General features: G+C 32.8%; 1 protein-coding gene across 1 annotated transcript in view; it reads right to left on the bottom strand.

The window, feature by feature from the left end:
• Positions 1–466: 466 nt before the first annotated feature.
• Positions 467–17,186, bottom strand: part of plcb1 (phospholipase C beta 1) — a gene marked incomplete at both ends in the record, with an annotated part of 71,898 nt that continues 55,178 nt past the window's right edge. The window contains 18 exons of the mRNA XM_079385541.1: positions 467–658; positions 2,942–3,028; positions 3,116–3,173; positions 3,774–3,863; positions 3,950–4,026; positions 4,581–4,761; positions 5,712–5,931; positions 7,392–7,445; positions 7,606–7,741; positions 8,748–8,863; positions 10,495–10,599; positions 11,350–11,449; positions 11,523–11,687; positions 13,217–13,371; positions 13,474–13,598; positions 15,238–15,322; positions 15,966–16,062; positions 16,948–17,024. Of these exons, the coding sequence (XP_079241667.1) occupies positions 467–658; positions 2,942–3,028; positions 3,116–3,173; positions 3,774–3,863; positions 3,950–4,026; positions 4,581–4,761; positions 5,712–5,931; positions 7,392–7,445; positions 7,606–7,741; positions 8,748–8,863; positions 10,495–10,599; positions 11,350–11,449; positions 11,523–11,687; positions 13,217–13,371; positions 13,474–13,598; positions 15,238–15,322; positions 15,966–16,062; positions 16,948–17,024 (2,120 nt within the window). The remainder of the gene's footprint in view (positions 659–2,941; positions 3,029–3,115; positions 3,174–3,773; positions 3,864–3,949; positions 4,027–4,580; positions 4,762–5,711; positions 5,932–7,391; positions 7,446–7,605; positions 7,742–8,747; positions 8,864–10,494; positions 10,600–11,349; positions 11,450–11,522; positions 11,688–13,216; positions 13,372–13,473; positions 13,599–15,237; positions 15,323–15,965; positions 16,063–16,947; positions 17,025–17,186) is intronic.

The following is a 17,186-nucleotide window of genomic DNA, read 5'->3' as shown; positions in this document are numbered from 1 at the left end:
TGGCCCTAAAACAGACACACACACACACACATATATATATATATATATATATATATATATATATATATGCAAAACATATTTTCTGGGTGAAATAAGCCCCAGATTGTTGTTTTGGGTTGACTTGACCAGCAGGGTGTTTTTGTGAGATTCATCCATTAAAGATAATCGATGGCTACAGTATCTCTGTGCAGTGTCATGACCTGCGCTCTCTTCCATTAAAACACTGTTTACTCGTTATCATGAGAAGCATATCAACAGCACACTAGAAATAAATCTGAGTGTGTATCCAGTCGAGTAGAAAACAAAAAATGAAAACAAACGCATAACTCCCAGCGTGACATGAAGCCATGTTTCTGATGCGATGCAAACTCTCCTTCGTCTGCTGGAGTCAACGCAAGCCTTAAAAATGTCTAGTTTGGAAATGAAGGAACGTAAAAGTGGGAAGAGATCCTGAAGGTTTCCGACATCAGTCTTTCTTCTCCTCCTCTGTGTCGTCTTCAGACTGTGCGAGTTTCTCCAGCGTGGAGGAGGAAGAGGGAAGAACCTCCTGCTCTCCGTCCTCAGTCTTTCTCTTGGTGCTTTCCTGCACAAACTCCTGGATCTCCAGCGGAAGCCGCCGGAATTTATCCTGGTATTCCTGATCCAGGTCGTTCTGGAGCTGCGAACACAGGCCACAATATTCAAGTTACAGTCTACAGGAAATCAAAAGTGACCATCAGCGCAGGTTATTCTTAAAAAATAAAACCTTTTTCAGCTGACATCAGTACTTTTGTGTACTATGAAAACAAAACTTCTTCTATGTCCAAAATCAGCATTTATTGAAACAACTGCAAGCTTTATTTCAAACTCACATCTGACAGATATCACTTTACACGTCAATGAAACATATTATATGTTTGGAAACTTTATCTGTGCAGTCACAGTGAAGTAATAAGGAGATTAACTAACAATAAGACATTCATAAATGATAAAATGAAGGAAAGTCCATGAAAAAAGCAAACAGAGTCTGAGAGAGGGAGGAAAATCATTCAGAAAAAAGATTAATTTGACTGTTTTTGGTGCAAAAAAGTCTTGAATAACATTAGAGGACTTCTAAGGAAAGAAAAATAAACATAAATAATTAATGTGGAAAAGTCTATAAAAAAAGCAAATAACAGCCTGTTTAATTGTAAGTGTAAAATGAGAAATTAAAATATAAAGAAATATTACATTTAACTCATTATAACTTTTAAATAGATTTGATGCAAAAAAAAAAAAAAAACGTATGAGGACTTCAAGAAAAATAAATAAATAAATAAATAATAAAAGTGCTAAAAGTCTATAGGAAAACAAACAAACAAATAACAATCTGTTTAATAATTGTAATAACTGAGTCAGAGAGAGAGAGGGTGGAAAATGGTCCCAAAAAATAAATTAATAAATTTGATAAATTTAAATATAATTTAATAATAAACCTAAATATATCATAAATACATTTATTATAATTCTCAAAATAGATTCAGTGCAAAAACCCTCACTAACATTATGAAAGGACTTCAAGAAAATAAAAGAAACACGAATAAATAATAAAAGTTGGAAAAGTCAATGAAAAAAGCCTGCTTAATTGTACAAATCAGAAAGCGGGTGGAAAATCACTCAAAAATTAATTTAATAAATATAGGTATAATTACATAATAAATCTAAAAGTATCATACTTTTAAAACAAATTTAATGATACATTAAAATAAATGTGGTGCAAAAAAAAAAAACAAATAAACTAGACTAATATTATTAGAGGAATTCATAATAAGACCCCTGTAAACATCATCATTGTGAAAGTGCAGTAATGGTCACGGAGCATTTCTACTACCATACAGTGCAAACGTGGTGCTGTTCAGTGTGTGAATGTGTTTCTGTCTGACTGAGTCGATGGCATGAACGCTAATGTGACACAGGACACTATTGACAGATACGGATCGATATCCACTAATGCTGAGGCAGATCCAGGCCGTTCAGAGCGGCAGTGCTCAGGAATCACAAATCAACAGTGCAGAGATTTCACCATATCACTCCTCTTATCCACATAAAACACTCAATTTGGAGAGTTATATGCATAAAAACACAAAAGCATGTCATTTACAAGCTCAGGGCTTATAGGAAGACGTGCAATATGATTGGTCAGTTCTGATGAGTGACCGCTCACAATTTAGAGCGGATTGAGTCAGATCTGTACTGCCATTGAAAAGCATGTTTCTGTATTAGGATCCTCACTAAAAATGTTCACAGTGAAATTCTACAGCAGATTTAAATTGAAATACTCCTGACAGCTGTTGAAATATTTCAAGATATTTAAATTATAAAGGGTCAGCCCTGAATGAACAGTCTGTCGTCGTTCCCTCATGTTGTTATAAACCTGCAGAAGGTCTTTAACAGGTCTTTCAATGATGACTGAATAATTTTCATAAGCTCTACGACGTCAGAATAACTGTAGTCATATTTCCAGATGAACACTTACTGGACTGAAGCAGCTCAGTGCACCAGTTTGCATATTTTTGCTCAGTTTGATTCTCTGCATAAAACTGAGCTGTTTTTTCCTCTATATTCTCATTATATCAGACTATATCAACCATAAAAGCCTTATTTTTTAAAATATGATACTCAACAAAAACAATACACTGTTGCATTGTTCTGACTATGATTTCTTATGCCAGGCTTTACAGGGTTAAAATCACAAAGCATGCTGGTGAATGACAGCTGCGGAAAATCGATGATGACGGTTGTGAAATATGTATTGATCTACAGTATCATGATGCAACAAACTCCAAATCTCATCAGTCAGATGAGTTCTGCTCTGCTGTGTGCATTTATGTGACATTAAACTCCAGCTGAGGCGACAGACAGAAATCTGATCATGTTGGCACTTTTTTATTAGTTGTTGCAGTAAAACACAGTAAACTCGTACCTTGGGTTTCTCGTCTAATATCTGTTGCAGGATGCTCTTATGGGTTTCTACCAGCTTCTCGTGTCTTTTAGTCTGAGCGTCTTCCAGCTGGTGACAGAAAACACAAGCAGTGAGAAGTGTGACGAGTCATATCAGTTCTCGGCTTGATGATGAGAAATGGAGAAAGTGTTTTACCCTCTTGATGTGCTGCACCACCTCGTTCACATACGACCTGTTGATCTCCAGCTTCTCCCTGAAATCAGACAGAGACTCTCACGGTGTCATGTGAGGCCTTTAACACTCTTTTATTGCCATCTAGAGGACACTTTTATATAGAATCATAAAAATCTCTCTTTAATTGCCTCCCAGAACATTAATAAAAAAACAACCTGAAAATAATCTCTCTTTTTTTCTCTCTCTTAAGAGGCTCACAATTAGTTAGATGATGGTTATTTTATATTAATATATCATATGATATAAAGTTTCTGTCATTTATTAAGGTTTTTGTAATATCCATACACATATACAGAAAATATTATTATAATATTCTTGGATGATTATTATTTACAATTAAATCTAAATATATTACATAATTTGTTGTTATTATTAATCAGATATAATACAAATTAAGCATATATATATATATACACACACACAACACACAGGTAAAATTCTTTATAAATCTTTATATTTTTTGTATTACCAATTAATATTATTATCAAATGTAGTTTACTAGTAGTATTTTCTTTTAGTATTTACCATAAGTATTTAATATGCTTCAATATGCTCATCTAAAACCATAACATTATTTGGTGCACAAAATAAGCATGATGATGAGCAGATGAAGTCTTACTCTTCTGTCAGGTGCTTCTCCTTTGATTTGGCTTCACTGATCTTCTCTTGTCTCTTCTTGTCCATTTTCTTTTTCAGCTCTTTCTTTTCTCTGTAAACACAGGCGGGACAGCGAGGGTGACTGGACATGACCTTATGAATTATTGAAGAAGCTGGTGATATTCATAACAGACTCACTTCTCACACAGCTCCTTGATTTTCTTCATCTGGTTGCTCTGACTCTCCTCAGCGATGGCCGTCAGCTTCTCGATCACCTACAGACAAAGCATTTCACTTGCAGACCAATTCATCTGTCGTTCTGACTGATTCATTAAAAAGAACAGATATTTTTTTCACACACTACACAGACACACAATTAATATATTAATATCCAAATATTATTTGTATTATTAATTAATATTATTATCAATTAATACTCTCTTTCTATAAATAAAATGTTAATATTAATATTAAAATTACCTGTTAATATTTATTGTTTATTAGTACCAGCTCTAAAAACATGAGCAAATTAATAAATCAATTTTTTTCTCAGTAAGAAACATACTTTCTGAAATATTTTTATTCATTACATTTCTGCACCGTTTTACGTTTTTGAATTTTAATATTTAAATTAGATTTTAAAATCATTGCAATGGTTTGATTATTTTCTGTATATTTGTTATATTACAGAAACATGACTTAATAAAATATTAATAAAAAAATACTAACTATATATACTACATATATAGTATGGTATTTAGTACCGATTTGCGAATGAATCTTTTTTTTGCAGTAATATGTTTTTCTTGATGTGCGTCTGTAATCTGACCTGTTTGATGTGCTCTTTCTTCAGATATTTCTCGCTGTAATACTGTTCCTGACGCAGATTGAGGAGCTGCTGCTGCTGCTGTTCTTTGAGTTCAGACAGTTTCTGTCCGCTGTCCTGATCCAGATTGGCCAGTTCCTGCTCGAAGAACGAGGGTCCGTGTTCAGGACTGGACGACAAGCACCTGACGAGACACACACAAAACCATGAAACGATATTTATACAGCTAAAGTTAAACAATGCTTTAGTTATTATAAAGGATTTACTACACCCCTCGCACTACCAGTTTTAACCTTGAGCAATTAAAAAGGTTTAATATGCATGCAAAAATATGTACTTGTGGGAATCTATATGTGCATGCTAAGGGAAATATTGAGTCTATTGTGTTGTTTTTTTAAGCGCTGTCAAACGATTAATCGCATCCAAAATAAAAGTTTTTATTTACATAATATATGTGTGTGTGCTGTGTATGTTTATTATGCATATATAAATACACACATATTATATATTTTGAAAATATTTACATGTACATACATTTATATTATATATTATATACAAACATATTTACTATATAAACAACATGTTTTTCTTAAATATATACATGCATGTGTTTGCATTTATATAAACATAATAAATATACACAGTTCACACACATACAGTATATTATGTAAACAAAAACTTTTATTTTGGATACAATTAATCGGGATAAAAAAAAAAAAAACCCATTGTATGGGTCTTTTTTTTTTTTTTTTTTTTTTTAATCGGGATTAATCATTTGACAGCACTATTAAATATATTTATATATATAATATAAATTTTACGAATATAAATATATACATGTAAATATTTTCAAAATGTGTGTGTATTTATATATACATAAATATATACAGCACACACATATATTATGTCAACAAAAAACTTTTATTTTGGATGCAATTAATCATGATTAATCCTTTGACAGCACTAGTTTTTTTTTTTTTTTAGTATATTGGTCTTGTTATAATGTGTTGTGAATCCAAAGACAGATTTCCACTTGTGGACAATAAAGGAAAGTAACAGTGCGTGAGACGCTGGTTCTCCTGACGTTCCTCCTCTCAATCCCAACAGTGATCGGATCAGCGGACGTCTACCTACCTCTTCTTACCGTCTCGTTTGGCAGACTTCAGCAGGACGGCCCGTTTGCGCAGGTAGTCGTGCTGGAACTCGTTGTATTTGGCCGTGTGCTCCTTGATCATCTCGGTGGTCTTCTTGTGGTGTTTCTTCACCAGGTCCTTCATCTCTTTATAGTGTCGTCTCTGCTCTCGGACGAAGCCCTTCTGCTGTTTCAGCTCCTCCACGGTTTGCGCCTCCATCTCTGAAACAGAGGTTTCATGGACTGTAAAATTAGTTTTTATAATATCACCACCTCCATATTTAATGAATCTTTTCTGAAGCTCATGTCGGTCGATGGATTTTCTGAAGCTGTACATCAGCAACGTTTCAATAATTTATAGCGCATTCAAAATGATTGAAACTCAACGGCTACCTAATAAAACACAACTTCACCTGTGGCTGTTTGTGTGTTTTATTATTATTTTTTCTCTCATAAAATAAGCAAAATAGAGCTTCTCTCAAGATACAGACATCATTTATATTGCACACTTGATTCGATTATTTAATTTTTTATTTGTTTCGGTATATTTAGTATTTTAATATATTTTTATTTAAAATAACCTGTCATGGTTTGTTTATTCAATTCGTTTATGTATGTCTACAGAAACATACATTTATTATATATAGACATACATACTTAATATTAGTGCTGTCAAATGATTAATCGCATTCAAAATATGACATAATATATGTATGTGTACTGTGTATATTTATTATGTATATATAAATACATATATATTTAAGAAAAATATATTATGTTTATATATTAAATATGTTTATGTATAATATAAAATATACATAATAAATATACACAGTACACACATATATTATGTAAACAAAAACTTTTATTTTGGATGCGATTAATCATGATTAATCGTTTGACAGCACTACTTTATATATTAACATAATATAATATAGCAATGTTATTTTTATATAACCTGCAATGGTGTTGTATTCTCTTTTTTTCTGTATATGTGCATAGATATATATATATATATATATATATATATATATGTATGTATATGTATGTATAGGTGGTTGACAAATAAAAATTGGACTGTGTCCTATGGTGTGACATAGCAAAAGTGTACAAAAAAAAAACTTAACATACAAATGACATGAGAAAGATGTATCTTCATTCTTAGAGTTACAAATAGCATTATATGTCATTATATATATGTCACACCATAGGACACATTGATAAATCACCTACCAATATATATATACACACAAACACACCTAACATATTAATGTAAATATCAATAATTTGATAAAAAACAATGTATTATGAAATAATATAATCTAATATAATGTTATTTTTTAAATAACCTGCCATGGTTTGTTTTAGCCTCTTTTTTTTGTATGTGTTTAGAAAATTCATTATAGTTCTGTATTCTTTTGTATTTTAATAACTTTGTTGTCATGGTTTGTTTATTCTATTATGTGTCTATGTGTATTATTACAAAATTAATTGATATAAAAGTAAAAAAATAAAATAATACAATGTAATTTAATTAATAATATAAATTAAAATGATATATTATTACATATTGAAATCAAATGATAGAATAAACAAACCATGGCGAGTTATTTCACATTTTTATGTTACTGCATCAAAACTACATTTCTTAAATAGGTGATAAAAAGCAGTCGGTTACTGACCGGTGAGGACGCTCTGAATCAGATCTTCAGTCTTCGCCGCTGGTTTGGTTGAGCCTGAATCATAATGGGATAAAATCTCATCAGATAAGATTCATGCATGTCCAGTAATACTCATTGGTTTTGTGGAAAGCAGGTTTGGATTAGGAGTGGATGGTACAGGTTTATGCTCAGTATCAGCGGAGATGATGTAGTGTAAGCTGTGTGAAGCTCTGACCTGTGGACTGCGGCTGTGTGCTGATCTGGGACGCGGGTTTCGGAGCGGCGCTAGGCGTGTGACTCAGACCGTTCTCAATCGGGACGGGTTTGGGTTCGCTTTTAACCTCCGAAGTGTTTTCAACATCAGGATCCACCTGCAGAACAACATGCTTCATCATCAAAGCCTCCGATACTGTTCAAACATGATCAGTTTCACAGACGCGCCGCAAAATGAAAACTACAAATTCAATACATTTACATTTAGTCATTTAGCAGATGCCTTTATCCAAAGCAACTTACAAATGAGGACAATAGAAGCAATCAAAACCAACAAAAGAGCAATAATAAGCAAGTGCTATGACAAGTCTCAGTTAACCTAACGCAGAACATGTAGCAAGGTTATATGACCCTGGAGCACAAAACCAGTCTTAAGTCGCTGGGGTATATTTGTAGCAATAGCCAAAAATACATTGTATGGGTCACAATTAATGATTTTACTTTTATGCCAAAAACATAAAAATATTAAGTAAAGATCATGTTCCATGAAGAATACTGTATATATTAAAATTTACTACCGTAAATATATCAAAACTTCATTTTTGATTAGTAATATGCATTGCTAAGAACTTCATTTGGACAACTTTAAAGGTGCTTTTCTCAATATTTGGATTTTTTTGCACCTTTTTTGCAGCTTTCAGATGATGTATAAATCTCAATTTCCAAAAATTGACTGATTTCCCCTTATGACTGATTTTGTGGTCCAGGGTCACATATACATATACATATACATATACTGTGCGAAAAGTCTTAGGCCACTAGTATTTTCACCAACCAAAAAGGATTGTGTTTTAAGTCAGTTATTTCTATCTTTTGCTGTAGTGTGTCAGTAGGAAATAACAGTTTACATAACTGACTTAAAACCATTTTTTGTTGGTGAAAATACTTGTGGCCTAAGACTTTTGCACAGTACTGTATATTACAGAAAACGAATACAGAGTGCAAGTGTTAGAGGGTCATAAAGACTTATTATAAAGACATTCATTCATTAGTAATGAGTGATGTGATTAGAGTTCAGATGGAGTAATTAGTGAAGTAATCTGATCTGCTCTCTGATGGCCATATCTGAGCTCTTCAGAGCTTCAGCGCTGGAGACGTCTCTACCTCTTTGGTGTCTTTCTCCTCTTCTCCCTCCTCTAGAGTGAGCGCCGCCAGCTGTTTGGATCTCTGCTCCATCAGGTTGACGTATCTGATGGGGTTGGACAGCGCTTCGATGACATCTGATCAGCACAGAAACACACACGTCAGTCCCAAACTCACAACACACTCCAGTCCTGCAGCTCACAGCCAGTTCAGATCTTTTTCACTATTTTGCAACTCAAAAACATCAAGAAGTTCAAAAATGTTATATTTTATGTTATTTAGGAAATAAGATTTCAGTTTAGTTAACAATTAACAGCTTTTGGTTAACAATTATAACTTCTTCCACAATATTTTGCAACTTAAACTTATAAATTCTAAACTATTATATTTGATTTTATATGACATGATCTAATAATGCAATGTTATCTAATGTTATTAGTGAACAATTATAACTCATTAGTTAACAATTATAACTCATTAGTTAACAATTATAACTTTTTCACAATTCAAAAAACATCCAAAATAATAGTAAAAGAAAATAAAAATGTTTGATTTCATATATGATTTAATTTAGTTAACAATTAACAGTTTCTAGTTAACAATATTTTTTTCACAATATTTTGCAACTTTAAATGTTTCAAAAACATCCAAAATAATAGCCAAAGAAATGAAAAGATATTATATTTGATTTTATTTATGACACAGGATTTTAGTTTAGTTATCATTTAATAATTAACAGTTTTTCACAATATTTTGCAACTTCAAAATAACTTTTATATGACATTAGCACTGGTTTGCCTCTTTTAATTGGCTCAGACATATGTAATATCTGAAGCTTCAGAACAGGTGGAAAACCTTAATTAAGACACATTTTGGAAAATTGTATTTCTTGGCATTTAACGGGTAATTTCATTTAAAAAGGCCAAACATTGCCTTCATTTACATAAACAAAGTGTTATATTCAACATCCTCTAACGAAGAACTAAAAGCCTGTATAAACAATTATTTGATTTACATAAAATAAAGCATCTGACATCTGTTGGGTTTATATAACTTTTGATATAATATTCCAATACATATTTCCATATTGAATGGATGACGCCTCATTTTTAACGTAACAGTTTTCATAAATGAAGTCAATTTGTTTTCAGATGGCTTTAATAAAGCAATTTCATTTTTTATTTATTAAATAAAATGACAAATCTGGCGTATTCTTTGACTTCCTCATGATTTGCTTTGCTGAAGAGCAGACGTGATTGTGTTGGTAATACAGTCAGACCAAACAAACGTGTGAAACACTGCTGAGCAGGTCAGTTCTGTCGTTCCTCTGTGGTTTAACACCTCTTAACTACAGCACAACACCAACAGGTGCATTCTGGGTACTGGAGACGTCGATCTGTCCCACAATCCCTCGTCTCATAGATTCGAGATACAAATGAGGACCAATGAGGACTGCTGGGATACAGATAGAATCGCTCCTCACAAAAAACACTGCGGTACAGGGAAGGTATCAGATGGAAATACCATGGTACTTTCATATATACCACAGTACTGAATGATTTTCAGTCATAAACATTTTTTTACTTTATTTATGCAAAATGTGATTGCTTAATTTTGATTCAGACGACTTGTGAAACTCACTCATATTTACCGTGGTATTTCATGGGACTCCACAGTAATACTACGGTACTTCTTGACAGTGGCAGATCCTAAACAAGCAAATGAAGCTGTTTCATGTGGCAGATGATTACAGTAATTCATTTCTTACCGGCGAATGTATCGGGAACGTAGTCCTTCACCTCGATATTCACAAATATAGCAGGAAGAGTCAGCGCTTGATTCTTTTCATTTCTCAAACCGATGTAACGATAACCTGTGAGAACAAGACAAAATTATGTTTTAGCAAATAAAAGAAAAATGTTTTAACTACTTACAAAATATCTTGTAATAATGCAATACAATAAAATACAATACAATGCAATTTTTATTTTTGTTTAATGTTGCATAATAATAATAATAAATTCTTATTAATCTACTAAAATGACATACAGTAAATTAAAATGCTAAAAAACACATAAAATCTAAATAAAAACTGAAATCATATTTTATTTCCCTGGTCCCTGGTCCCCAAAACCAGCCATAAGGCTAAATTTTTCAAAATTGAGATTTATACATGATCTGAAATCTGAATAAATAAGCTTTCCATTGATGTATGGTTTGTTGGGACAGGACAATATTTGGCTGAGATATAGGGTGAGGGTGCAAAAAAAAATCTAAATACTGAGAAAATCTCCTTTAAAGTTGTCCAAATTAAGTTCTTAGCAATGCATATTACTAATCAAAAATAAAGTTTTGATATATTTATGGTAGGAAATTTACAAAATATCTTCATGGAACATGATCTTTATTTAATCTCCTAATGATTTTTGGCATAAAATTAAAATCAATCATTTTGACCCATACAGTGTATTTTTGGCTATTGCTACAAATATACCCCAGCGACTTAAGACTGCTTTTGTGCTCCAGGGTCGCAAATAAAGATGCAAGACAGAAAAAAACAATCATATGTCAGTATGCAAAAAAGCATAAGCAACAGCACATTTCAGGCTGAAGTGAGTCTCACCCGGACGAATGGCTGAGACGGGGATGATGCGATGGCCGATGAACTTGCCGCCCTCTTCATACACGGCTATCCTGAGGGATGCCAGCGTGGGCAAAACCACCTGACCCATAAACAACAGCGTTATTATTCACGCTCTCCGAGCGACTGAAGAACGCTTGCAGAAACAGCCCTACTTTTTTAAAGACGATGGGCTCCTCGTCCCACACAGGGTTGATGGCGTTGCTCTGGGACGTCTTTGTCTTGAAAGCTTTTCGTCTCGTGTCGACGGGGAGTCCAAACATGTCAAGCTCCACATAAACGCCCACCTTCTTGTCAGTCAGAAACTGTCCTGATATGATCTGAAGAGACATCGAGATATAAATGACATACTGTATAAACACATAACCAGCGCTCAGAAAGCCAGTCTGACAATGTATCAAGAGCGTAGGTTTAATTTTGGCATTGGTGGCGACAAAACGGCAGACAACAGACATTTAATTATTTGATCAAAATTATTGCTATAGGAACAATTTAGTAGTGCCTGGTATTGGTAGGATCATGTCAGAGCATCTCTACTAAACTCTACACCCTTGAAAATCATAACAAGCGATAACAAGTTCTCTCCTTAAATATGAAGAGCTCAAACAAAAGATTAATTTATTAATCAATCCAAATTTCACAAAAAGCTTATGGATTATGGGGTTTGGCAATGTCCGATTTTTAATGTTCATCTAATCTCATTTTGTAAGTGACTTTTCTTTCTGTTTTAAAGATGTTTTCTTTGGATTGTTTGACTACTCAAAAGAGAATATAGGAAAATATAACTATTTATATACAACACTATAACTTTCTATAACTAGAAAACTATAACTCCTATAATATAAGTGTTTCCTGCTAAATTTCACATACATAAACAAAAATCTGTCTCTAAACCTCTCTTTTCTTTATTCAGTGTTGATCTAGATGAGTGTATGGAAAATATCCAAAGCTCTGTTAAAATCAGTCAAAACTGCATCTCTATATTCATATCTCTATATTCATTCTATCTGTCGTCTTAAGATGTACATTGATGACTTTTTTTAAACCTGGCAACACATTCCATACAAAAACATGGTTACTACACTTTTACTATAGCAAAACCATGATTAAACATGTATATATGAATGATAAATTATAACTTATAATATTTTTCAGGAACAAAAACTAAAATTGGCATCAAAACTGAAGATATAAAACCGAAGATACAAACTGAAGATGTAAATTTAAATCATAAATTACATAATTTTTTGGCCATCAAATGTGAACATACAGTATACTGTCAATTCCAATTATAAATGATATCATTTTATGGCATTTTTCCAGAACAAAAACTAATTTGGCAATCAAAACTAAACATAAATTCAAATAAAAAATTATAAAACATTTATAGTATTTTTCTGGAACAAAATCTAATTTGGGTATCAAAATTTAAAATATAAATTATACATAATATAGTTTTTATGATACAGTATTTGTCTGGAACAAAAGCTAATTTGGCTATCAAAATTCAAACTAAATTTCATTTAAAATGTACATAATTGTATTGTATTTTGTTGGGGCAAAAACAGATTTGGGCATCAAAAGTGAAAAAAAAAATAATTATAATATTTTTTATAGTAGTTTTCTGGAACAAAAACTATTCGGGGCATCAAAACGGAACATAAATCTACACTAAATACAACAAATAATAATAAATAAAAATCCATCAGATCACTGATTGCACTGCAATAATGCATTGCAGATGAGTTTCCTGGTGCTAAAGGTTTTGGCAACAGTGTCATGTGTCAGTTAAAAGCTATTAATGCTTTGAAAGCTGCTTTTGAAGAAGTCGAGCTGTATAACGTCTAACCTTCACTGATAAGGTGTTGGCTACGATGCCGTCCACAGTGCTTTCTGTGAAGGGGTCGAAGTGCTTGTCCGGTCGTCTCATGAACTCTGGTTTGAGTCTGTAGCCGCTCTTGCCGTTGTACTCGTACATGCCGAGGTTCAGCTGCATGGACAGATCTGAGAGAGAAAAACAACAGCTTTGATTACAGTGGGCATTTCATATCACAGTCATATTTTCATGAGCCTCTCCCAGAGCGTCTTCATTAGTCATGGTCTCACCGATGGTCTGAAAGTTGAGTGCGACGAGCTGACAGCCAGCGTTCCAGAAGACCTGCGGCATGTAGTTGGAGGAATCCACGCGCGTTCCTTTAGGATAAATCCTGCTCAGCTGGAACTTGTTGTATCTACATGCACACGGTTAAGGGAGCGTCATAACGAATTATACCGATAAATCAATAAATCATTCACCCCCGTCAATACCAGGACAGACCAACATCAATTGACAAAACATTAAAGAGATTATTCATGAAGTAAATTTGTTAGAATTTTGTAAATTCTAATTTAAACTAGTTTGAAAAGTTTGTAGACAAAGTTTAGGTTGGCTCGAAAAAGCCTAGCCAGAAAGCGTGAAAACGTTTTAAAAGCTTAAAGTTTGAAGGTGTTTAGTTTGAAGTAGTTTGAAATTTAAAATAGTTTTAAAGTTTGAATGTTTTGAAGGCAATACAGCCGATCAGAAAAACAGATGTGATTGCTAAGGCATTCTGGGTGGTTGCTAGGGTGTTGCTATGCAGCTGCTAGGGTGCCCAGATTGGTTGCTAGGGTGTTCCTATGCAATTGCTAGGGTACTCGAAGTGGTTTCTAGGGTGGTTGCTAGGGTATTCAAAGTGGTTACTAGGGTACCTAGGGGGGTTGCTATGCTATTCCTACGTGGTTGCTATGCAGTTGCTAAGGTACTCTGGGTAGTTGCTAAGTTATTGCTATGTTGCTGCTAGGTTACTCACAGTGGTTGCTAAGATGTTGCTATGCGTTTGTGAGGGTACTTGGGGTGGTTGCTAAGGTACTCTGGGTGGTTGCTAGGGTGTTGCTATTTGGTTGCTAGGGTACCTGGATTGGCTGCCAGGGTGTTGCTATGCGGTTTCTAGCATGACCAGCATGTGGCTAACATGTTTCCAGCATGATTATCATGTTACTAACATCTTGCTAGTATGATTAGCAAGTTACTACCATGGTGCTAGCATGTTTAGCATGTTACTAGCATATTTCTAACATTATTAGCATTTTATTATCTTACTACTTTTTCTATTCTATCTGTTTTCTTTTTATTTATTATATAATAAAAAAAACTTGTTATAGCACTTGTGTATCATTGCTCTTTTGTTGATTTTGATTGCTTCCATTGTCCTCATTTGTAATCCGCTTAATCATGTAAATCATGTTGATAGCATAATTATCAAGTTACTAACATGTTGATAACATGATTAGCATGTTAGTAAATTATAATCAGTCATATTTTCCGTAAAAGATGGCAAGCAAAATTGAACATATACATTTAAAATATAAATTATACAATTTTTATAGTATTTTTCTGCAACAAAAATGAATTTGGGCATCAAAATTGAACATAAATTAAATAAAAAAACTACAGCCTTAACTGGCTTCTAAAGACTTGGAAACAGAGCATGAGTCAGATGGACTCCGTTTCTGAAATCTTTCTGACAGATTTGATTATTTAGGTCATACGTTATGGCATAAATAAAAGATGTGCTTGTCCTGGTTTGACGTTTTGTGTCTGATCAGATATGTGGGCTGCGTGTGAAGAGCGGCAGAACAAAATAAATAGAGAAAACATTAAATAATTGTAATTTTTAATTTTTTTTTTATTATTTCATTTTTATTAAATAAATATGAATAAACAAATACAATAATTGTCATTTTATGTGGTCTACTTAATTTGTACATGGATTTAAATTATGTATGTAATTATTTATTTATCATTAAATGTTATGTCCTGGTTTGCCGTCAGATATGTGTTTTAAAGGATGCTCGACGAACTCCACCGGCGTCTTGGTGAGATGCTCCAGTGCTTTGGTCTCCACGAATGACGACATCTGATAACTGCGTTTGCTCTCTGAAAACAGACAAATCTGGTTTGAATCAGGGCCCGTATTCACAAAACAAGATGAAGAGGACTCCTATGTCACTCAAAGACCACAAACTATCCTAAAATAGCTGTTGCTGGCAACCTGCCTCAGAATGTAAACATTTTACAAACACGCTGCATTTATTTGCACACATATGTTTTCACATGCATCTTTTTTTGGTTTTGGAGGTTATCCCAACTCCAAATTTTCCTTTGATTATATCCTTGTTTTCATTAACAAGTTGGGCAAGAAGTAACAGCTGTTCTTGCACCCAGTTTGGTTTTCTTTTACGTTTGCATGTCTTACTATCAGCCATGATTATTCCACTCTGTTAATTAAAGGGCTGTTTATATGCATATCCACTAACTGTTTACGAGAAGCACACATGTAAGAGGTTGACAATTAGCTGCACATATAATTGTTTAATTAGTGACACTTAGCCTGAATTTTAAAATCTTTATTTGATTGTGGCAATTTATTTTAAAATCTTTATTTGAATATGGCAACATAATATCGTGCTCTACAATATTTCTATGAATAAATCTCTGACAGAGACTATCAGCCAATCACTGTGTGCATAGTTAATAAGCATGCTGATATCACCCTTCCTCATATGCGGTCAAAGCTTACTCTTGGAAATCTCAAACGAGTGGAACTTGGTGGGCTGGATGTAGTTGACCAGCGTGGACATTTCTTCAGTGGCAAAGGCTTCACATCCTGCTGTACCCTGAATAAAATGACCAAACATCAGTGAGGTTGAGCTCATGAGGTGCATGGACATCATTTTCTGAATATCATTTCAAATAGTTTGACAGTTTCACAATAGTTTCACATTTAATAGTTTCAAACCTTATTTTGTACTCCATTGGTGAAAACGTATACAAGAGTTAAAATACTTTATTTACAAGCAGAGCAATTCACTTCTGCTGATGACCTCAAAATGATTCATGAATCAGTTTCAGAATGAAACTGACTAAAAGTAAAACTATTAACGATAAATATTAGGGGAAAAACTTTTAAACTTAAAAAAAAAAAAAAAAAATAGAAACTAAAAGGACTAAAACAAAAGGAAATATTTAAATATTTAGAAATAGTTAAAAAATATAAATTATTTTAGTTGCCAACATTTCTAATTTTAAGTCGAAGTGGTAAAATTACTAAAACTAAAATTTAAATAAAAATAAATTAAAGCTAGAAGAAATATTAAATAATAATAAAAAAAAATAGATTTTTAGAAATGTTGCCTTGGCAACTAACTCAAATAAATAGGTTTAAGCTGAAGTGCTAAAATGAATAAAATTTAGATAAAATAGATTAAAGGTACATAGATATGTATTATATTTATTAAAACGTATTAAAATTCGAAATTCGAAATGTTGCCTTGGCAACTAACTGAAATAAAATAAGTTATTTATATTTATTAAAAAGTACTAAAATAACTAAAACTAAAATAAAAATAAAGCTACGTGGAAATTAAAACTAGAAAAGAAAAACTTAAAAGCACATAAAGTTACTCAAATTTCCACTAAAATGAAATCTGAAAATATACAAATAAAAGCTAATTCAAAATATGAATGAATACTATAATATAAAAGCATCATCTCTTGCTGACCTCATCCATGGACTTCTTACAGTCATCATCATCATCATCTTCATCCTCGTCATCCTCAGCCTCCACTTCTGCAGGTGCTGAAGCACAAAAATGTGAGGGGTGTACTCACTTCTGTGAGATACTGTAAATTCTTTATTTAATTATTTAATTATCCTTAAATAAATAGCAATAAATAAATTAGACAATTGTCATTATTGGCTGATCTGTTTCATTTGTACATAAATATAAATAATTTATGT

The sequence above is a fragment of the Barbus barbus genome (genome assembly GCF_936440315.1).
Source record: "Barbus barbus genome assembly, chromosome: 30".
Taxonomy (NCBI): domain Eukaryota; kingdom Metazoa; phylum Chordata; class Actinopteri; order Cypriniformes; family Cyprinidae; genus Barbus; species Barbus barbus.
Note: the sequence above shows the minus strand (reverse complement) of the source record. Positions and strands in the feature narration are given on the sequence as shown.